This window comes from Sarcophilus harrisii, chromosome 6 (assembly GCF_902635505.1).
Source record: "Sarcophilus harrisii chromosome 6, mSarHar1.11, whole genome shotgun sequence".
Lineage (NCBI taxonomy): Eukaryota > Metazoa > Chordata > Mammalia > Dasyuromorphia > Dasyuridae > Sarcophilus > Sarcophilus harrisii.
This window is the reverse complement of record NC_045431.1, coordinates 16,613,930-16,637,655: the sequence shown is the minus strand read 5'-3', so window position 1 is coordinate 16,637,655 and position 23,726 is coordinate 16,613,930. Positions and strand designations below refer to the sequence as shown.

Below are 23,726 nucleotides of genomic sequence, written 5' to 3'. Positions count from 1 at the left end.
ATTCATTTATAGATGGGATGTCAAATTGCATATTTTTTTCTATAAAATAACACTATATGGGACAGGTTCAGCAAAAGTTGAATACTGTGTAGGAGGTTGAATTATATGGCCTTCTATGTAGATTAAACCATCTCATAATGAAATGGGCTGTATCTTCAAGAACTGAGTTTCTAACTTAATTCTATCTGTCAGGAATATTGTAAAGAAGAAATTACTACAGTGACTAAAAGAAGATTAAACTAAGCAATTTTTAAGTTCCTTTCTAATTCTGAGATCCTAAGATCCATCCTCAATAATGTTTTTGCTTTTTCCCTGGGCATTAACCATGCCCAAAAATATCTTTTAGAATTTTAAGTTCATTGCTTCTCTGCCGGGAAGTTGGTAGTATGTTTCATATTCATTCTTTTGTATTGATTTAGGTTTATCACTGTGTTTGTCAAAGTTCCATGATCTTTCATGGTTGTTTCTCTCTATAATACTGATATCATTATATAAATTTAAATTGTTCTACTAATTCTGCTCACTTTACTTGATGTCAAATCATAAATGTCTTTCCAATCTATGTCCATTTCACATGGCTGCCAAGTGACTGAGATGTAATGTCAACCAAAGTCTTCTTCAGTCTAAACCTAATGCATTCTCCATTATATGAAATAGTTCACAATTCAAAATTACATGGATCCCAAAGAACAATGAAGGTAAAAGAAGTAGGCAGATTTAAATATATTATAAATTATTACTTATCAGTCAACAACCATGCATGAATTGCAACATGATTTCTTTCTTGTGATTTCAATGGAAAATGTTCATTGGGAAGAAAAGATTTAGAGGCAATACAATCCAGCACAGATCTGCATAATTATTTGGAAAAAATGGAAAGGATTTAAACTACCTACCTTATTAATGGCTTTTTGTGTTCTTCCTACTCAAATGCTATTGTGATGCTATTTTGATATTTTATTAAGCATTTACTAGGAACCAGGGATATAAGAAAGGCAAATACATTACTCTTGCCCCCCAAAAGTGCATATTCCAATGGGAAAGTCAATATGCAAAAACTTCACATGCAACCTCTCATTTTATAGATCAGAAAAATGTGGTTCAGAAAGGCTGACTTGCCCAATCTCAGAGGGATAATAATGAGAAATCTAAACTCCAAAGCTCTTAAGTCCTTTCCAGTGCACCATGCTGCCATCTCAGGAAGAAGAATGATACTAAATATATAAAATATGTAATAATAGTATATAATAATAGGATGTTATAATAATTCCCATAATAGTAATTTCCTTATCCCCTTTAATTCTTTATTACCAATCATATGAGTTATTAAAGAGAAAGTATTATTATCAGCACAAGCTCTTAGGCAACAATAGGAACAGGGAAACACCTGAAGAGATCAAAGAGCAGAAGTGAGATTAGACAAGTGAAACGTTATGGATACTAAAGGTTTGGAGAATTAGGATAAGGAAAATACTTTAAACTGATATGGTTAGGACTTCTAGAGGCAAAATGAATTCTAGATAGCTCCTTCTGAGTCAACTAATTAGGAAGCATATTACATTTCATTTTGTCCCAATTTCATTTCCTACAAAACTACAAAATGCAGTTCTGAAAGCAATTAACAAAAGACTCAGTCACCTTTTAGAAATAGAATGTCACAATATGATCATGTACTATTTCAATTGAAAACATTTTAATTAAATTTAAATGATAACCTAGATTTTAAAACTTCAAATTATGCTGCACTAAAAAAGAGATAATTTCATAATCATTAGAAACATTTTGGATTTTCATAATCTAGACTCAAAGTTTTAAAATATAAATCTTAACAGAGAAAGAATTTTCTTCAAAGATAAGTAAATATTAAAGACAACATGTAATTTCACTGCACAACTGGTTCCCAAGAGTCATATGTCTATAAAGATAAAATGGAAAGTTGTTGCTCGTCTTTACAAAGACATAAGTAACCTAAAATGGCAACAGAAAATTTTGATTAGATATGATGAAGGACTGGACTGTAAAGCTGATTAAACCCTGGAACAAGCTACCAGAAGCAGCTTTATATTTTTCATCTGTGGAAATCTTTAAAAAATTTAACCAAAGTCTATCATCAATATTTTATCTATAATCATGAAACTTAGACTAGACAACTTCGAGATCCCTTTCCAGCATACTTTTATACTTTTATGGAATTTTTTATGACATATAACAAACCACTCTAATGGAAAAAAAAAAAAAAAGAACTGTTAACTGGGAATCAAAAGACCTGGACTGTGTGTTCTAACATTTTTTGTGACAAAGAAGATCATGTAATTTCTCAGGGTCTTTTCTCCACATGAGGAGAAGGCTATAGTGATCTTTAAGTTCTCCTTCAGCTTTGATGGCTAATGATATATAATTTTACCAACAAAAGGAAGTGGACAGAGGAGTAAAAGTAAATTTCTGTTGACTGAATAAATCAGAATAATGACAAGAGAAAGCCTAAGGTTTGTTAAGAACCACAGGAAGATTTATTGTATTAATATCAGTCTTTCTACTTTAAGCAGTTAAGTGCTATTGAAATCTCATCAACAGTTCTTTATCAAGCCACGCAGTATGCTCCAAAGGATGAAATAAGCAGCCCATGGGAACATTATTACAACAAGAGTACTTTTTATTAATTATATACTTCTTCCTCAAAATTAATGATGGATCATCCTGGGCCATACACACAGGCCTGGAAAGGTCTTAAGTCCAAACATTTCATCCTACAAATGAGAAAAATAAAGCTTAAAAGGTTCAGTAAATTGCCTTGGCCCAGCCTAGCCTGACCCCAGGGCCCTACAATAATGATCTTTGCATTGTATCACAAATACAAATTTGTATTATCTCTATTTTCTTTACACAGGAAATTATGAATCATATGGAAACCTACATTTCCTGATAAAGGAGTCTTGATGCCAACTTAAAGAAAATGTTTTTATCAGTCCAAACCTATGATTTCATGGGGAACTTGCTCCAGAGGGATTGGCAAACAAACTTTACAGAAATATATCATCTTAGAAAGCTGCCTGAAATCCTGAAAAGTTCCATAACTAGTGCAACATGAATCAGGAACTAGACTCCAAGACCCTTTTCATGAAACAATTCTGCCTCTACAAACATCAATGTAAATTAATGTAGATCTTAAATACATCCTGCTATGATGCAGAACATGGGAAGACAGGGACCCTCTTGGCAAAGGACTTCCAGAGACTCATTTGATGTTTTCAGTGTGGTAAAGTAGGGCATCTAAAAGCTCAACGTAAGCAAAGAGATAGAGTAAGAAGACAGGTGAGACTCACTGATGCTTTCAGTGTGGTAAAATAGGGCATCTAAAAGCTCAATGTAAGCAAAGAGATAGAGTAAGAAGACAGGTGAGAGAACAAGACCCAAAACCCCATGTCCAAAATGCCACAAGGGCTTCACTGGGCCTCAGAATGTTGATTGACCCAGGGAAATGAGAGGCAGGTTCCAGCTCAAGACTTCAAACAAAAAACAGGTAGGGCATGATGGCAGCCAAGATTACACCCAGAGAGTCTTTAGAAGTTCAGGACTTTGATATGATCAATCCGCAGAGAAGCAATCAGATGGGAGAAAGGGATTACAACTGGGGAGAATATAGGCTTTTTAACCTGACAGAAGAGCACTGTCCAGTTCGAGCAGCTCCAATATAATTGTCAGGTGATGAGGAGAAATCCAGAAAATGGTGAATGGAAGGGACTAGACAGGTTAACTGCTTGGGAGAGAGGGTTTGCTTATGTCTCTACAGAAGGAGAAAGAATCAGATGGGTACCAATGAGCACCTTGGGAGAGACAGAAAAAGGAAAAAACCTCAAAACAAAGGAGAAGACTTAAGAAACCTCTGACACTGAAAGAGCATGGCTCATAATGAGATTGTTGCAGGACTTGAAAACCAGCAGGAATCATTGGATTCCTGAGATGAAAAATTGTTGATAAGAGTATTGCAAAACTTCAAAACCAGCAAGGAATCATTGGATTCTCTGACACATGATGAGATTATTGCAGGACTTCAAAACTTGCAGGAATTATTGGATTCCCTGAGACATGAAGTAATGGGCAATAGGTTGGTTTTGGACTATTTCTAGGACGTATGGACATGTATAATTCCTCATGTTGATTCATGTTGTTTGTTAAGTCATTACTAGCTTGTGCTATATTGCTATGTGCTTGTGTAATATGGACTTATGTATACCTGTTTCAAGTGAGACCCTTCAGAAATGCACTAATCTGATTTGATTCCCCATTTCCTTTGGTGTTTTCATCTCTCTTCCTGAGATTTCAGGGAGGGCGTATCACCTCATTTGGGGGGTTTTCACCTCCCTGAAAAGTCAGGGCCCTCCCTGACCATGACCACCTATGCTCTAAAACAAAAGAAAGCTCTTTTGAGCCAGAACTCTGTACTTAAAATAAGGATTCTTACAAGGTGCTAACTCAGTTGAATCAATAATACAATGATTATCTAGTTTAGCACAGTGATTAATAGTTCTGCAGTTCAGTACATGTATTTAGTACTTAATATAATACTACATACAAGATTCACACCTAGAATGATGTAATTAAAATAGAGCATATAAAGCTGGGACAGACTCAGCCAAAGACATTCCATCATCCACCTTTGTGGTGGCTGGAGGCTGAAGCACAAGCCCTGGGACTGAGAGCTAGATCCATTCACTTCATCTCACACCACTATGGAGGCTGGCCTCCTGCACTTCTCCCACTGAGACCAAGGCTGGTCTGAAAGGCTCTCCAGAAAGCTAGCCCGGGCCCCAGGCAAGGAAACTAGACTGTGAAGGAGATAATAAAGGATTTGGACTTTAACACCTCGCTATACTTGTGGTGATTAATCAACTGAAAAGAAGGCTGCCCCAGAGACCTCCAGAAAACCAACCGAGAACATTACACACCCTATCCCTCCACTTCTAAAATTCCTTACCACCCCTTACCACCCCATGTTAAGGGTAGAGTATTATAATCAGTTATAAAAACATGGCATAAATTCTATGCTAATCAGATAGGAAGAACACATTAAACATAAACACACTCAATAAAAACTAATAGTAAAGTAACAAAGAAAAGGAAAAATGAAGTAAGATTTTCATCCTTAAGTCCCATTTTCAAAGTAAGTGCAATCTCTCAGGAATAAGGAAACTATATATATTTTGGCGGGGGGAGGGTTAGGGTGACTCATTCTCTGAATTAAGGATGTGATAGGTGGAATACCTCTCACTGTTGCTACCTTTTCCAGTTAATCACTGTTCCACTTCTCAAAGCACCCCTACTCCAAGTTAAAAAAAAATCTTGCTCTTCCTACACAGTTGTAAAAAGTTTCTATAGTTTCTTTTCCACCCAGATAATGATATAACATACTCAAGGCCAAGTGTTACTGATCTTCTGTGAGACTATCCTGGTTAAATGACAGCAATTAATCAATATATTAGTGTTTTAATTAGTCTGGTATCATCAAACCTGAAAGAAAAGGGCTACTCAAAGGCTAGGAGAAACTTGACTCTCTGACAACCCCCACCCACACAGGACAGCCAGTCCTCACTTCTACCTACATTAGGAAGAGCAAATACACCTCCCTTCCCCATCATGATCCCATCCACCTACCCCTTCCTACCGTTACAGGCAAGGTACTAGAATCCATCCGCTGATGAGTCCTGAACTCACTTCTTTTGCCTTTTTAATTCTCAGCAAAACTCACTTCCATGCAAATTGCAGTTAAACTTCATGGAGGCACTTTAAAGCGCTCAAGCCAGGCAGAGCCAAGATGACAGGTTAGGGGAAGCCATCCAATGAATTCTCCCAACATTCCCCACAAAACAACTCTAAAATAATACCTCAAAACAAATTTTGGATGGCAGAGCTAACAAAACATTGGGGTGAGACATTTTTCTGGCCTAAGGGAACTTAAGAGGTTGGTAGAAGCCTGTGACCCCAAATGAAGGCTGGCCAGAGTCCACACAAGCAGCCTCTATTGCTACCACAGAAGCAGCAGCCGTTTCAGGATCTCAGCCCAGAAACAGTGAGGAGGTCAAACAATTAGTAAGAAATTACAAGGGACCCTTTGCTATCACCAGTATAATTAGTGCTGACGGGCAACTTCTTTGTCCATACACACCCCTGGATAACACTTCCAGAGTAAAAAGAACAAAGTAGTCGATCAGTCACAAGGGAACAGGGGCCTCATCAGAGTTTCAAAGCAAAGAAGCCTGACAGCCCTTATGGCTGAAAGGGGTCAGGGTCTTCTGAATAAGGCCACAACCAGAAAAGTAGTGATCACCCCTCTCCCAGGACCAAAGCACCAAAAATCTGCAGACCCCCCCCCCAGGACTAAATTTGAAAACAGCAGCCCCAAAAGTCTGAACCTTGGCATAGTGCCTGGTAACTCCCAGGTGAACAGAGCCAATTTTTACATAATATTCAAAGTGAAGAAAGAGCCCAGAGAAATGAAGGAAGGGAGGGAGGAAAAGAGGGAGGAAAAGAGAAGGAAGGAAAGGAGGGAGGGAGGGTGGGAAGAAAAGAAGAGAGTAAGGGAAGGAGGAAAAAGAAAGGGAGCAAGGGAGGAAAGGGAGGGAGGTTTTTGACCATAAAAAGACTCTAAAGTGGCAAGGAAGAGCAAAAAAATAAGCTCAGGAAAAAAAATTAAAAAACAGTTACCAAAAAAGCCTCAAAGAAAAATGTTAATAGGCCCAAATCAAACAAAAATTTCTGAAAAACTTAAAAGAGATAACAGTGGAAGAGTAAAAACTGGTAAAAAGAAGTGAGAGTGATGCAGAAAATTATGAAATTTGAATTAACAGCTCAGTAAAAGAGGCACACACCAAAAAATACTAAAGATAATAACAACTAAAAAAACAATACTAGCTTAGTGGTAAAAGAGACTCAGAAATCCACTTTAGACAAAAACTCCTTAAAATGAAGAATTAGCTACATGGAAAAAGAGTTATATAAGTTCACTGAAGAAAATTATTGCATATTAATTAGAATTCAGCAATTGGAAGTTAAGGCCTCAAAAGACATCAAGAAACAATAAATCAAAGTCAAAAGAATGAAAAAATGGAAGAAAATATGAAATATCTCATTGAATAAACAACTGACCTAAAAAAGAGATCAAGGAGAAATAGTTTAAAAATTATAGGACTACTTAAAAAGCCATGATCAAAGAATAAACCTAGACATCATTTCAAAATATTATCAAAGAAAAACTCTTCCAATATTTTAAATCTAGAGAGAATACAAGAAGAATTGAAATAACACCAATTACCTCCTGAAAGAGATTCCAAAAGGAGAGCTCCCAGGAATATTGTGGCCAATTTCCAGAGCTCTCAAATCAAAGAGAAAATACTTCAAAAATAGCCAACTATTGAATTTACAACTCAGATTATCAAGGAGCTCACTGTCAGATTAACACAACATTTAGTAGTTTTCACATTAAAGGAATGGAAAACGATGTTCTGGGAGGCAAAAGGGGAAAAAAAAAGAAGATAGGAAAGAAAAGAAATTGAAACATTTTTAAATAAAGACATAGAAGGGAGTTCAAGGGCTCAAGAGAGAGAGCTAAATTCCCAAATCAGGAAAATGTGAGTTCAAATCCAGACTCATTCACTTACTTAATATCCATGTGATCCTGGGCAAGTTACAATCTCTATCAGACAACAGGAAAACAGCTGCTCCCTATTTCTCAAGATTGTTAATGAAGATAATTGTAAAGCATTTTGCAAATCTTAAAAACCTATCTAAATACTAGTTACTGCTATTATTAAGAACAGAAGAAGTTCAAAATGAAACAGAAATAGAGCTCAACTTGGAAAGTGTTGCTATATTTAGTTATACTTTTAAAAAAATAAGATGTATATAACAATCGCAGTTTAAACATATAATCTGTTCTACTTTGTATATGAGAATGTTCTTTTATAATCAAAAATTTCAGGAAAAAAGTTTAAATATTAAACTAATAGAAACATATATCTCTGTGTAAAAGATTGAACTTAAGAATAAAATGGAAGATATACACAATAATTTGGTTGAAAAAAATTAGAATTTTTTTTAAAAAGCCATAAGTTCAACTTGTATTAAGACAAGCAAAAATGCTAATATAATTATAGACTGCCTTAAGAAAGGCATCGAATCCAAGAATAAGGAAAAATTATACTTTCATTATACTATATCAGACAGAACCAGATCTCAAATACTAATTACAGCTAAATACAATATTGACTAAGGACACTGATTTGTTAAAGAGATTTAAAAGGAAGGAAACCAAAGGAATAAAAGGCTTCAAAGTTCATGATGTGAAAATCAGGTGAAGGAATTGAAGATGTTTAACCTAGAGAAGTGAAGATTTAAGAGAACATGCTAACTTTCATCAAGTATTAGATGGATTACTCAAGAGGAAAAAGGGTATTAAAATTGTTCTTGTCATCCTCAGGAGGCAGAACTAATAATACTAAGTAGTTATGAAAAAGGCAAATTTAGGCATTATTGAGAGAGAAATTTTCATAATGAGAGTCATCTCAAAATGGAATGAACTGCCTCAGAAGTAATAGGTCCCTCTACTAAAGGTTGTATACAAAGACTAGCTCTGCTGTATGTTTACTTGTCAATCATGTTACAGAAAAGATACTTTGGAGAAAAGCTTCAAAGGCCCCTTCCAATTCTAACATTCTGTAGTTCAACTTCATCCACAGTTTCAAATAAAATAAAATAAAAAATTTCTCTCCATTTACATACAGAAATTAAGGTATTCACCTCAGCAAATAAGTCAACTCAAGTTAAGCATTTATGTTCTTTGAAATTTGTGCGAAATCACTAGAAAAGGTAAAATTCCGGTGTTTTAAAGTCATTGCTGGGAAGCAAGGTTTATTAAGAATTTTAGGTAAGAAACAAATGAAACACAGACATGGAGTATAACTGTGCAAAGGCATGGAAATGGGAGGTAAATTATTGTGGGAATGACAGGGGGTAATGTGTAATCAGTCTAGAAAAATAGGTTTCAGGCAAAATGCAAAGGGCTTTAAATAGCAAACTTTAATTAACAAACAAAAGGACTTATATTTTATCCTAAAAAAAAATGGGAACAACCAAAATTCTTGGCAAGATAGCAGCAACTTTATCTGTACTGAATATAAAAGTCCTTAATTTTTCTATGTATATTTTCTACTCCAGAATCTCATACTCTGTTTAATTAATGTTAAATTTATTAATTCTTAAAAGTAAGCTGCCAGTTCACTCCCAATCATAATTTGCATTTTTACACTCTCAGTGTTAGCACTTCTTTTTAGGAAGCAGTAATAGATTTAGACCCAGGATCTGTGAATTAGTTTTAAAATATTTTGATAACTGTACTCTGATATAATTAGTTTCCTTTGAAATCATGTATTTTTATTTTGCATTTAAAAAAGATTGAGGTGTCCACAGATTTTAGTAAATAACCAAAGTGATCCCAATACAATAAAGCTTAAGAACTCTGGGTTACAAAGAAACATGTCTCCAAGAAGTTGAAGCCATTTCAGCCCTGCTTCAATTAAAAAAAAAAAAAAAAAAAAAGGTTAGACTGCTCTTGGCTACAGAAAATAAAGAGTTGCTGGTAGAAGTTGAAGAAAAGCAGATTTAAGCTTGATATAAGGAAAAACTTCCTAGTAACTACAACTATGCAACTATGGAATGCCATGGCCTCAGGAGAATACAATGATCACATTTTGAGATACAGTCACAATGATTCTTAGGCAACGGCTGGACCAGAAAGTCTATGAAATCCCTAACAATTTCAACTTCTAGATTCAGGAATTTCATTTGTATTATGGTAGTCAACTTCACTACTTATTTTTACCTCTGCATTACTTATAACTACTTGCATGCTGAATGGCAATTTTTTTTTATACTGGACATTAAAAGTCCACACTTGAAGCCCTATTGTTCACTGCTATCACTTATAAATTCACAACTAAAACTATTCATCAAATATTTATTAAGTGTCTTAAGTACTTAAGTACTTAAGTATTAAGTATTAAGTATTAAGAATATAAAGTCAGGTGAGTTTTAATCAATGGTCCTCCTTAAGTATTCAGTAATTACATATGATCTCCTCAAAAGCAATCCAAAGAAAATGTAGCATTCTACAATATCTTGTTAACATCATACTAATCGTATTTGATTTTTTTTTTTGGAATATGTAAAGCACACAAGAAAGCCCAATCTAGAAAAAAAAAAAAAAAAAACAGAAATGAATTCTGTAGTACACAAAGGGACCAAAAACTAACTGTAAAAGCACTGTACTTTTCAAATTCAACGTATTTTAAATAATTTAGCTCAATAAAAATACAATAAACTACAGTGACAAAAATAAATTATGTAACAATTATTTACATTATGTCACATTGACTTATTTCTGAAGCCTATTAAGCTTTCTAAAACTCATCCTCTAGCAATCTTGAAATGGAAACTTTAGAGAGTTATAAAAACCTGATCTCATAAAGAACTGGCGACAAAGTTAGAAAGACCACTACAGCAAAAGCTGTTGTAGCACCTTGGAAAAGTTATTCTTTTAAAACTAAAAAGAAACACAGTGGTGAATTTCCTTATTATTAGGAGCTTCTCAAACGACAGTTAAGACACTCAGATGCATGCATGCATGCATACATACATATACACACTCCTTTAAAGACATCTTCTTTTCAAATAAAACTTAGAACAGGTATACAATATTACTCAAATTACAACACATATTCCCATAAAAACTATAAATTATGAAGGATATATATGTATTTTCCCTTTTTGTTTACTCAAATATATCAATTTAAATGTACATAATAATCTTAAGGTCCATGTAAAAACTTACAATAAGTCATGGTTTCTTCTTAACAATAACTTAGGAAATTATTATTTGGATGATAACCTGCCCAGTCATCACTCAGGAATGTTTTCATGAAAAGAAAATGCAAATGGAAATTACTTGATTATTAAAGCATTTGTATACACCTAAAAGAGCAAGCCTGAAGAAGTTGAGGTCTGCCTGATGAATTAAAGCCAGTTTTCAGTAGCAAAGAAGTTTCAGAACTTGAGATTTAACCCTAAGTGCTTATTTGGTGATATCATTCAAAATGTAAATAATTTCTCAATTATTAATCATTAAATATTTTAAAAGCATCTCTGAGTCAGAATGCTGATGTACAAGACTCTGGAAATACAAAGACAAAAATGAAGTAGTCCCTCTTCTCAGGCACCTACAATTCTTTAGGGAAAGACAGTTAATAGCTAATATTTGGATAGCATCTACTATGTGTCAAGATACTTTGCTAAGCGCTTTACAAATATACTATCTTTAATTTAAGTACAAGGAGAACATGGTTATTTAGGTAAGGACGGCACTAGCAATCTGGCAGGAAGAGAAAAAAGGAAAATCTATGGACATGCTTGAGGTAAGTATAAAAATATTCATAACAGTTCTTATGTTAGAGGCAAAAAATGGAAATTAAGGGGATTCCTACCAATTGAAGAATGGCTAGATTAATTATGGTATTGTACCATAAGAATTAACCAAAGGACAGTTTCAGAGAAATTTATGAGCTGAATCTAAATGAAGTGAGCAAAAACCAAATAATTTATATAAATCTACAAAAAAATTTGTGTAATAGCAATATAATGTATCATATAACAATATAAATATATAATAACAATATTATAAAGGCAAATAGCTTTAAAAAAAAAAAACTCAAGAACTTTGATCAATGTAATGACCAACTATGACTCCAGAAAAAAAAATGAAGCATGTTTCTGATAGAGGGGTAATGCACCCTGGTAAAGAATGAGACACCTATTTTAAAACACCTATAACATTGCTATTTGTTCTGCTTGACTACACATACCTGGGGAGGGGAAACTACAAAAGATGGAGATTTGTAGAAGAAAGGTTGAAGATGGAATCCATCGCAGAGAGGATGAAAGTAGTCTGGGTCCAGCTTGGCTAGAACATAGAATAAATGAAGCTCTAACATTAGATAATAAGGGAGAAGTAGAGGTGGAACCAGTTTGTGGAGATCTTTGACGATCAGAACTGGAGTTTACATATAGTGATACCATCATAGTAGTGCATTAGGAAAATTAGTCAGGTGAGCAATGTAAAGGATAGCTTAGAATCAGAGCAGACAAGAGGAAAATAACCACTTCGGAAGCCATTAAGAGATTCAGCAAAAGACAACCTGAAGGGCTGGTTGCAAAAATGGAAAAGAGATGCCAGATGCAAAAAGGGTTTGAGGAATAGATAAGACAGAAATGTGTCTTTATGTGTGATGTCTCTCCTATTTTCTCTGGCAGATTACCTCCCAAATAATCTCATCTATTTATTGAATCTGCCAACCTCTCTCTGCACTAGTTTACTACCTTCAAAAATGCCCAAGTTTTTTGTCCTTTAAAAAAAAAAAAAAAAAAAAAACTCACTCCAATTATCTCCTTATGCTATTGCTCTAGGTTCTCTTCATTCTGTTACATTCCATTCCACACTAGCAATTCCCTTTCTCCTCATTCCCACCAAAGTGACCAGTCATCTTTTGATTGCCAAATAACAAGATGTTTTCTTAGTCCTCACTTCATTCTGCCAACAGCCCTCCCCCCTAGATACATTCTCTTCTCTGATTTTCATGGGACCACTCAGGCCTGGTTGTCCTTCAATTTATTTGATGGCTGCTTTTCAGTGTCCTTTGCCAGTTGGTTATCTATTTCACAACCCCTAACAATGGTTATTCCCCATGGATCTGTCCCACTCTTTTCATTTCTTCCTCTTTTATCTTCTTTGTTGGTATAGCCATGCCAATTTTTTTCTAAGTCAAATTTAATGGTTTGGATTTTATTTATATTTTTAAGATTTGGCTTTAAAAATTTCATATTTATATGTATGTATACTCACACATATTCAGAGATGGTTGTTGAATCTATGGGAACTGATGCCATTACCAAGAATGACATCTCCCACAAACAGGATCAGGGGTATTTAGTGCTCCTCCAAACTTGGTTATTCCCATATGGGTGCTTTTCCACAAGCTCTCCCTACTCTAAATACACATCCCTACCTTCCGAACAATAATTCAGGCACCTTTCTTGAATAACTGATGTCTAGAATCTGACCAGTTTATTTTCCTCCTTTCCCATAGTCATAAAGCAATGACTACAAACTTTTTTTGATCACACAAAAAATTTATCAGTAAATTTTATCAGTGTAAAATGTTTATCTGTAAATATATCAGTATATTTGTCAGTATCCTGATATATTTATCAGTAAAAAAAAAAAAGCTTTGCATAAACACCTAATAAGTATATTTATAAACCAAACACAAGTATTACTATGTTGATATATTATACATTATTAAATGTAAAAAGAAACCTTTAAAAAGATGATTAAAATGCAATAACTACTTTATGATACAAATTCTTTTTTACTATCACTATTAATATTTAAGTCACTAAAATTACTATTTAATAATAGTTTAATGAAGACAATGTAACTGAATACCCTTTTTTTTTCAAGATCTTAGTTTAACACTCTGGGACATAAAGATTCAAAAGTCTGTCTTATTCTAGTTATTCCCATATAATTAGGTCTGCTATAACACTTGCAATTTTGAAACAACTAATTTGTTCCAACTTAACTGATATGTTAGGGAATATTCTGATACTCAATTACATCTACAAGAAGTATCAAGTGAAAACAGAAAACTACTCCACTTCACAATAACTTACAATTTATAAAATAAAAATAGATCTCTTCTGTTGCCCAACTCAATACTAGTTTTAGTTCCTCCAAGAAGCCATCTTTGAGGTACTCAGCTTGAAGTGATCTCTTCCCCCTCAAATTTCTCTGAGTTTTCTGTTTGGATGTGTCTTTATTCTGACTTGTATTATTATAGTTATACTCATCCTTTATCTCCCCTAATATACTGTAAAGCAAGAGATGGCAAAATAATATTAGACTGCATCTGCTCTGTAGCAAATATATAACTGAATAAGGTATATGATAAATGGATGGAAAATTATAAGGCTTACAGTGGCATTTTATTGCAGCATAATTCTTTTGCTGCAAAAATGGGTTGGGGACTTATTTTGGTTCTGTCACATTTTTACAGACAGGACAGTGGCTGCTTTTTATTAACAGCTTTACAAATTACCATTTAACAAAAATCAGCCTTCTCTGTTCATGGGCATTAATGCTATGAAATTTTAAAAGCCATTTATTTTTATGCAGAATATTTCATTATTCTATATGACTAAATCTAAAGTACTGATAACCTGCTTTCCTTTGCCTTTTCCTGGTGGTTTTAAAGGATCCCCCCCCCCAAGTATAATTAATGTCAGTATTTAATGTGAAGAATAAGTATATATTAACACTTCCTTACAAACCTCAAAGAGCTCAAAGTTTAAGATGTTATTTTCTAATATAGAGAATAGAGTATAGAGTATAACATTTCATAAAATGTCTGAAGACCTGACAAAACTATCCTCTCTAAATTCAAAAGTAACTGCTTATTCAGAAACACAGATTAAAATACTGTGAATACTCTGAAAGCAAGATGAATATTTTCATTTTTTTTCATAGTAAGAGAAGAATATGGAGTTTTTTTTAATTATCCTAAGTCATACTCTACTCAGAGCTTCTTCTTGTTTCTTATAACCTGTAGACCACTATCCTGCTCAAGAACATAATGAGACTTAAATAAGTAGGAGATAGTCAATCTCTGATAAACCTCAACACTGGCTAGCTAGTTTCTACGTTAGTTCTAAAGATCATAAATGTTCTTCAAAATAAGGAGTGTTTGCTTATTAATCAGACATAAAGAACATCATTGACACATTTCAAGTGCCAATAACTGCAAGTAATGGTGCGCTTAGCAATTATGTTGCAAAAAAAATTTTTTTTAATATAACATTATCCACAGCTCTCTAATGTTGAAACTGTTTAATCTACTTTTACATTAATTGCAATTGAACTATCATATATACAAAACATTATTTAGAAAGGTATTAGTCAACTTGGACCTCCGGAGTGCCAATACATCAATATTTTTGCCAATTAGGTCAGTAATAAGTGTGCTTAAATTCAATTTTTAAAATATTAAAGGACTGCTTTTATGGAAGATACTATACCAAGAAGATACAAACACAAAAACAAAACAGCTGCTACTCTCAAAGAGCTTACCTTCTTTTGGGAAGAGACAGGAATAGATACGGTAGGGAGTGAAAGAGACAAAGAGCAGAGCCTATCTAGTACCTGGAGAACTTAGAAAGAATATTAATGCAAAGCTCTAGAGGAAGGAAGGAAAGAAAGAAAGAATGAAAGGGAGCTTTGTGGAGAGAATAGCCCCTGATCTTACAGAAGGTAAAGAATTTTTAAATTAAAGATAGGAAATGAAGAATTAAAGATGGGAAATGGGAATAAAAATGGGGGATAGTGCAGAAGTGGACAAAGTGATATAAAGTTCATGAAGCAACAGTTTGGATGGAATAATACTATTGAGGTGAACTGTATGTTCTATAAACAATAGAAACTCACACTAGATTTGAACATAGGAGAAAAAAGTAACAAACTTAGAAAGGTTATTTTAGATTTTGTTTTGTCTGTTTTTCTCTTGGGCGAAAATGTTTATCTAACCTCATTCTGAAGTCTATTCAATCAAACAGCAGATAAAGAGAGTTTGTCTAACTACTTCTCAAAATGAAGCAAAAAAAGAAAACTATTTCTCACCGTCTTAAGTACTGCTTTATAGTTTAGAACTCACAAAATGGAGTGAACTCAAACAGTACTAACAGGGTGGGCCTGAGGAAAGATCCTAAAGAACTAATTTTTTTCTATTACTCATAAACAAGTCCTAAGATTAAAGTTCCAAGGTGCTAAAGATTTTCTGGAACAGATCAAAAGGCAAGTTTAGTGCAATTTTTTAGTCTACCAATGGGGTAGGTATTAAGTGAACCTCCTAATACCTTGTCTGCAACTTTCAGTCCAAGAGGTGTGCCTAGAACAACTGAGCAGTGAAGTGACTCACCCACATATTTACTTTCTCCCTGTTACCTAACTCAGTTTTCTCATCTGAAAAAGGGGGAAATACTTACACTACTTATTTCATAAGGTTGGTAAAAAACAACAACAGTATACTATGTAAACCTATATACAAATGTGTTCTATTATTACTACTAAAGTTTGGCCAACTGCAAATACTTAACCCATTAGTATACTAAAACTTTTAAATTCTGGCAGACCATTCTGCCACATACCTGGGATTCATCTTCCATCCTTACGGTCACAGGTCTTCTCTATAAAAGGATGACATTTTCCTTCAAGACTCAGCTCTGATGCTACCTCCTTCTGAAGCCTGCCCAGGCTATTCTCCCCCTCTTTTGGTAGTAGCACATTTCATCCTTTGCCCCTTACCCACAATTCTTTATATTACCATACCACATAGATTGTTGGTAAATTAATAGCTCCTTGAAATGAGATTCTATTATTTTTCAACATTCTACTCCTTAATAAGTACTTAGTGCTGTTGAATTGAAAAAAAAAATTCAATGATAAAATCTAAAAACATCAATATAATGTAATAAAATTAGAGAGAATCTAAGGAAGTATTCAAATAGAGGGTCTAAACAATTTAATGATTCTGAAGTATGGAATCTACAACATGTTCAGATCAAATATAACATATGTTACTACAGTAAGAACGGCCACCTCGGAACTGGAAGGCTACAGGAAATCCCCTTCCCCTCCCAGCTAACAACTCTGGGATTTCCCTTCTCTCCTCTCACTGCCAGATGTTTTCTTGAACCACCCCCACACTCTCCTAGTGACTACCCAATCTGATGTTCTCTTCAGGCAGAATATGTAGTAAAAAGACTGGGGAGACAGAAAGAGAAGGGGGAGAGGAAGGCTAAATGCACTCCAGCCTCTTCATCCTTTCCAAGTCCCAACTTTACAAATGAGGAACAAAGATCAGAGGATGGTAACTGGATTGCTCGCAGGGGTCCTCAAACTACGGCCCTCGGGCCAGATGGGACAGCTGAGGACAATTATCCCCCTCACCCAGAGCTATGAAGTTTCTTTATTTAAAGGCCCACAAAACAAAGTTTTTGTTTTTACTATAGTCCGGCCCTCCAACAGTCTGAGGGACAGTAAACTAGCCCCCTATTTAAAAAGTCTGAGGACCCCTGGCCAAGGTGACAGTGTTAGTAACTGGCACAGCCAGTTGAGTGCCGGTCATATGGTCCCTAGGCCTTTGAGTACAACCAGCTATTTAAGCTGATTTCATCTCAGACCCACATCTGAAAAAAATGAAGAATTGGATTCCAAGACCTCTTCTCAGAGCTGTCTTCAGGCTCACCTATGACCACAGGGTCATTTAGCCCTTGTTTATTCTTTGGCTTTTATAAACCTTAAAAAATCTCACTATAATTATGACTTGATATAACTAAAAAGAAGAAGCGTTTTTCCCTCTCAAACACACATCTAGCAAATAAGCAGGAACCTTCATATTCTACTTCCCCTTTGCTACTGGTGAAAAATTTAAAAACTTAGAAAAGCTCAGAAAAGCCATTTGCTAGAAGGCTAAATAAGACCCTATAATGTTCTAAAGTAGGCTAAAGATAGAAGAAGTAGCTACCATGAAAATCTACTAGGCACAAGAAAAGGAAATGAAATTTGTCCCAAACTAGAAATGACTGCTGCAAAGAAACCTACAAATGTCCTGTCTCATAGCACAGAGACTCCTTGGGAACCACATTTCTATTCCTAACTTTCATTCCCCAACCAATCCTCCAAGGCAACATTCCAAGAATCATCAGTGATAGAAAAGCTAAAACTTCTCGATTCTAAAACTTCAAAGAAGCATATATTAAACCTAAATACTGGTTCTGATTAAGATCCAATCAAGGCAAGTCAGTTAACCTCTTAAGAGTCTCAGTTTAAGAAAGACTGGGCTATGTAGTCTCTAAATGACTCTTTGAACAGCAGCAGGTAAAGGTATGACAAGCTGGAAGATAGATTCCTACTAACCCAAACTGAAATCAGAATATATTTTCCCATATCAAGACCATGATGTGTGGTAGTTGTGTTCTATATTACAAATAATATAGTATAAACTTCAATATTATGAACTTTTGCAGAATTGCCTTGAGAACCTAATCAACATTTACAACATTGATTCTCTAAGAAAATTTATTCTGAATTCCAAATCACTCAAAACAATAAAGACCTGCATGGTGTGAAATGGTATGGTATGAAAAATCATTCAATAATATAGTATGTAATTATACTTGCTATAGAACTAAAAATGCAATTTTAATTTAGGTTCTGTTCCATTAATACATTTTTATGGAATATTCTTTTTTTTACAAATTATTTCCATTCTAGAATAATTACTCATTCTTAAATCTGACTTACAAAGTAAAGCTTTCGTCCAAATAAATTTTAACCCATTTCCCCCAAAATTTTCTATCTAGAAAGCAGTGTCAAAAGGTACATGAATTAATCCATAAAATTGTCTTATGACATTGAATTTGAAAATACAAGAACCTGAAAAAAACTTTTAAACCAAATGAACTTTAAATAGATGTCATGAAATGAAGCAGTGTGAAAACCTCAGAAATGAGCTGATGACTAAAGTCCCATTTTATTATATAGCCCACTAGCTCCCTAAACATGCTGCCTGCTAAATTGCTTTCAATTTTACTCATAAAATGTATGCACTATATGTTGATTTTTATGATGTGGATTAGAATTTAAAAGCAAATATATATAATCTTCCATACACCTCTTATATTCTGAGCCACCTCCTCTGATTTCTACAATACAAACACAAACATAGACACATAGACACACACACACACACACACACACACACACACACAAAATCTATATACTTGATCTCTGGCAAGGCAGTTCTCAGAATCTGTTTCCTCAAGCTCTTCAAAATTAATGAGGATTCCTTTATATTCCTAAAAATTGAGGACCCTTATGAGCTTTTGTTTACATATAGAGTTGTACATATCAATACTATAATAAAAATTGAAACTTATTTTGAATATTAGTTCATTGATAATAACCCCATTAGATATTAATATAAATAAATTTATGAAAAGTGACTATATTTTCCAAAAGAGAGAACAACATTTAATAAAAATTGCACTGTTTGATAGATAGGTAGATAGAAAACAAGTGGATTCTCCTATTTACTTCTGCATTCAACCTACTGCAAAGGCTATGATTCAAATATAAGAGACTCCAATATCAAGTAGATATTTAGTTAGAAAAAAGAAGGAATATTTTAATAGGCAAATAATGCTTTAAAATCCTAAAGGACCCCTCCCCAAGGACCTCAGTCCATACTTTTGAGAACTGCTGTGTAAAGGTAAAACAGAAATTCAGATAGTGAAAATCCAACTTGATAGCTCACCAATTCATTCTGATGAAGTTACCATATTGTGTGTGTGAAAGCATTAATTTATTCAAGACAACACCCAAATAATTGATTTTCTAAATGTAATAAATGTCTCAAAATATATCAAACGCCTTCATTAAAATACTCAAGGCAGTCGAACTTCATTGAGAGAAAGTGTTTGAAGGAATACAAAGTCTTAAGAATTTTCCAAAGATGCGATGAACATGATAATCTGAAAAGGCAACAGTAAAGACCAACCAGGAAATGATTTTGGTTGTCTGTTTTGATAGAAACAAGAAGACTACTCATTACTAATAGAGATCTTTAATCAAGAGTAAGAGAAGGTACAATCATACCCTTAAAATGCTCAAGGATACTCAAATTTCAAAATGTATACTTATGTCATGTTCTCTACTTACTAATTTCTCTAAATCCAAACCATTTTTAGCACTACCCACAAAATAAAATGTTTAAGTTCGATCACTCTCCTTTTTGAAGGATTCCATACAATAGGAATGATGTTTAGGGTTTAACATGAAATTTCACAGATAGAAAGAATTAAGCAGTCTAATAAGGAGCTAATAATAGAAAGTTGTGAGGAAGTGTTTTGCCTGAGATCAAGCATATAGCTGTTCTTGTTTGTTTTTCTTAACTCTAATTCAAATAATAAAAATTGGCAGATATATATCATGTATGAGTAGAATTTTTATTAATATGAATAAAATGGAAAGCAATTTAGCATGATCAGGGAACTGGTGGACCATATAATAAAGTGGACTTTTAGTCATCTGCTCATTCTAAATTGTAAGGAAGGTACCTTTGAAATCATCTAGTCCAATTTCATGTCCAATATTCCAAATCGATAAACTATTCATGGCTTTTGTGCTAGATTCCAAGGTTACCATAAATGTAAAAGTCATGAGATTTGAAGGGGAAATAAACTAAATAACATACATCCTGTGTTAATTTCTTTTAAACTTTAAATTTCAATTACTAACATCACCAATATTCAAAAATGGGGAGGAGCTAGAAAGGAATTCCAAACTCAATATCATGTCACTGCATGTAACATAAAAGTCAATGTGAACAATGAAGCACAGACCTATTTGGGCAAGTCACCAATCTTTTGATCTACAGAGGTCTACCATTCCTTCTTTGGATATTAGTGGTATCTGGAAAGAAACCAAAGCTCTCAAAAGGATTATTAAAACAGAAATTCCATCAGACTACAGGCATCTTTGTATGACCTATGCAATACTAAGCATTTTGTGAATACTCTATAAAATATCGAGCTTTCTCAAACATTTGCTCAACTGTCATTCGTAAAATATTTAGAACCAATTTCGTAACAGAACTTCTCATTTCAAGTGGCTTCAAATAACTATACTCTCTTAATATCTATACCTCAAACCTTAATCTCTCCTTCCATTCACCAACAAACACACCTTAACAGTTACGCTGTTTCTACAATTGCTTCTTTGATAATACATTAACTTCTTATAAAATAAGCGTTTCAAGTTTCCAGCTACAGGAGTCAAAGAGTAAGTATAAATAATGGCAAGCAAAAAAAATAATAATCAATGCAGAATAACACTGCAAGTAAATAAACCAACAACGCTGAATTCTGGAGTTTGCATGTTTTTAAATGGGTTTCTTTTTTTTCTTTTTTAAAGCGTAATATAGCTTCTCATTCTACTATATTTCCTATTAAAACCTGAGTGAGCTGAGTTTTCTACCTAAACAATTCCTTTTTTGCTGTACAGTTATCATCCATGAGTGAAACTGCAGACTGGTCTCACAGAAGCAACTGGCTCCCCAGATCAATTCTCTGAGCATCTCTATTAGTAACGTCGGGACTCCTGTTGCAATGTCACTTCGGCTAGCAAATGATGGGTGCTCTTGCTACATTAATGCCATTTTACTTTAAAGTATACTTTTCCTTGAAACTAATGGGCCTAGAGAAGTTACTTTTCACATAATATATAACCTAGATAAATATATATATATATATATATATATGTATAACCTAGATAAAACGTATACTCAAATGTATAATCTAGATTTAAAAAAAAAAAAAAAAAAAAAAACAATTTCTGCAGCCAGTTACCAAAAGAAATCAACTTAATGATGCTCAGGATCCAAAACATTAGTTATAAATGAGGCCTAAACAAAAAACAAAATCTTAACTTATCCTAACGAACACTATGACGAGAAATCTCCCGATAAGTAACATTGCTCATCTTCCTAGTATTTAGAGATGCCGCTGCTAGCTCCACAGTCAGTTCCTCTAGAATGCCCTGTATGTGATGATGGCAAATATCTCGCTACTTGCCTGGAATCTTCACTCTCTCTCTCTCTGTCTCTCTCTCTCTCTCTCTGGGGGAGTTCTCCCTCTCACAATAATTACGGCCCCTCAGAAGGCCAAAGGTTTCCCGGAGCAGATGTCAGACCATTACTACGCATTCCGAGCCGCTTTAGCCGTCTCCCGAGGGACCCTGACTTAGCATGAGGTAGAAGGGATGCGTGGCAATGCCCGGGAAGCCTGTGCGAAGGCAGCCTCGGGGGCAGCTTCTCTACCGCATTGCTGCTGCCGCTGCCGCTGCCGCTGCCGCTGCCGCTGCTACTACTACTGTTGCTGCCGCTGCTACTGTTGTTGCTACTGTTGCTGCCGCTGCTACAGTTGCTATTGCTCCGCGGCCGCCGCTGCTGCAGCCGCGCCGACTTTCTCCAACCTCCCCCCCACCCCAGGGCTCCACAACTTGGAGGCGGCGGAGGAGCGGCGCCGGCACAAGGCAGAGCGGGGAAGCCGGCAGGCGGCTCCGGGCGCCTCTCCCCGCGCCCCGGCCCGCGACGCCCCCGCCACCCGCCCCCGCCTCACCTGTCACCAGGGCCGGGCTCTCCCCCGAGGAGGCGGCGGCGGCGGCGGCGGCGGCTCCGGCCAACGACGTCCTCCGGCCGCGCAGGCTCCCGGGCAGCAGTTCGCATCCGTCCGCCGCCCCGGCGGCCAGCAAGCCCAGCAGCAGCACCGCGGTCCAGCCGGGGCCCGGAGCCCCGGGGCACGGGGGATGGAGGCGCGGCGGCGGCGGGGCGGCCGCGGGCCACGGCCACGGCCCCGGCCCCGGCGGCTCCAGGGGCCGCCCCCGCCGCCTCGGGCTCGGGCGCCCGCCCGCCGCTCGCCCGCTCCCCGGGGCCTCGGCGGCGTCGGGAGCTCGGCTGCGGGCCCCGCTCATGGGCTCCGGTAGTTTTTCTTTTCTGACGCGGAGAGGGGGGGAGCGAGCGAAGCGCCTTCAGGCCGCGCACGACACCCGGCGCGGCCGCCGCGTCGGAACCTGGGGCCGCTGCTCTGGCGCCGCCAACCACCCGGCAACAGCGCCAACGCCGGCGCCGCCGCCGCCGCCGCCACCGCCGCCGCGCATCCCCCCGCCCCCTCGGCCGCGAGCTCCTAGTACCACGCTCGGGCTGGCCGCTGCCGAAGGCTGCTCCCGCTCCCCCGCCCCCCTGCGCTCCCGCCCCTCGCTCGGGCACCGAGGCGCGCCGCGCCCCACCTCCCGCGCACCGCGCAGGCGCGGCCCCTCTCCCGCGCAGGCTCCGAGAGGCGGCCCCGCGCGCTTCCCTCCCCCTCCCTCCTCCGGGAGGCGGGGCCCCAGGAAGGGGCGGGCAGAGATGCGGGGAGGGCTGCTCTTCGGAGCGAGCTTTCCCTCTGGGGTTTAGCCACGCACAAAAGTGGGGCGGGGACCTTGGGGGGAAGGAAGGAAGGAAGGCCTCCCCCCACCCCACTCCGCCCCCACTCACCCGAGCCGACTCTTAGGGCTTTGAGCCATTGCATTGAGGGAGAGGCCACTGCGAGTGAAAACCAATTGGAGAAATAGGAACAATAAAACTTAAAATTTCCAGGGAAACTTTGCGATCAGAAGAAAACTTATCAAATTTTACCCATTTCTTTCCCAATGTGAGTTTCTGTTGTTGAGGGGCGGACTACAAACTGAGGGGGGGAGGCAGATAATGTGGGGGCGCAGGGGACTGTTCACTTTTACTGCTCTCTCCCCCCTCCAAGGAACAGGTGTGGTGCACGCACACCGAAGTTTGGTTTTAAGTAGCATTCTAATGGTTTTGAGGTGTACAAAGGGGGAGGCTGGAGGTGGGGTTTTCTCCTAAGAGGAACTGGATCATCTTCGTTCAAGACAGACGAACCGGCCCGTTTTGTCAAGTACTGCTCAACTTTAGTGAAAAAGAATGCTGAATCCTAAAGTTAGATATTATTAAAGGCGC

General features: G+C 36.8%; 1 protein-coding gene across 5 annotated transcripts in view; it reads right to left on the bottom strand.

Annotated features, from left to right (window-relative positions):
* The window catches only part of STIM2 (stromal interaction molecule 2), a 134,376-nt gene extending 111,605 nt beyond the window's left edge, over positions 1-22,771 (bottom strand). For 2 of the 5 annotated variants that reach the window (XM_031941945.1, XM_031941948.1), the window contains exon 1: positions 22,336-22,770. In XM_031941945.1, the coding sequence (XP_031797805.1) occupies positions 22,336-22,687 (352 nt within the window). In that variant the 5' untranslated portion in view covers positions 22,688-22,770. Of the gene's footprint in view, positions 1-22,335 lie in introns of all 5 variants that reach the window. The other 3 variants (XM_031941950.1, XM_031941947.1, XM_031941949.1) reach the window with 3 other exon arrangements.
* Positions 22,772-23,726: the final 955 nt, after the last annotated feature.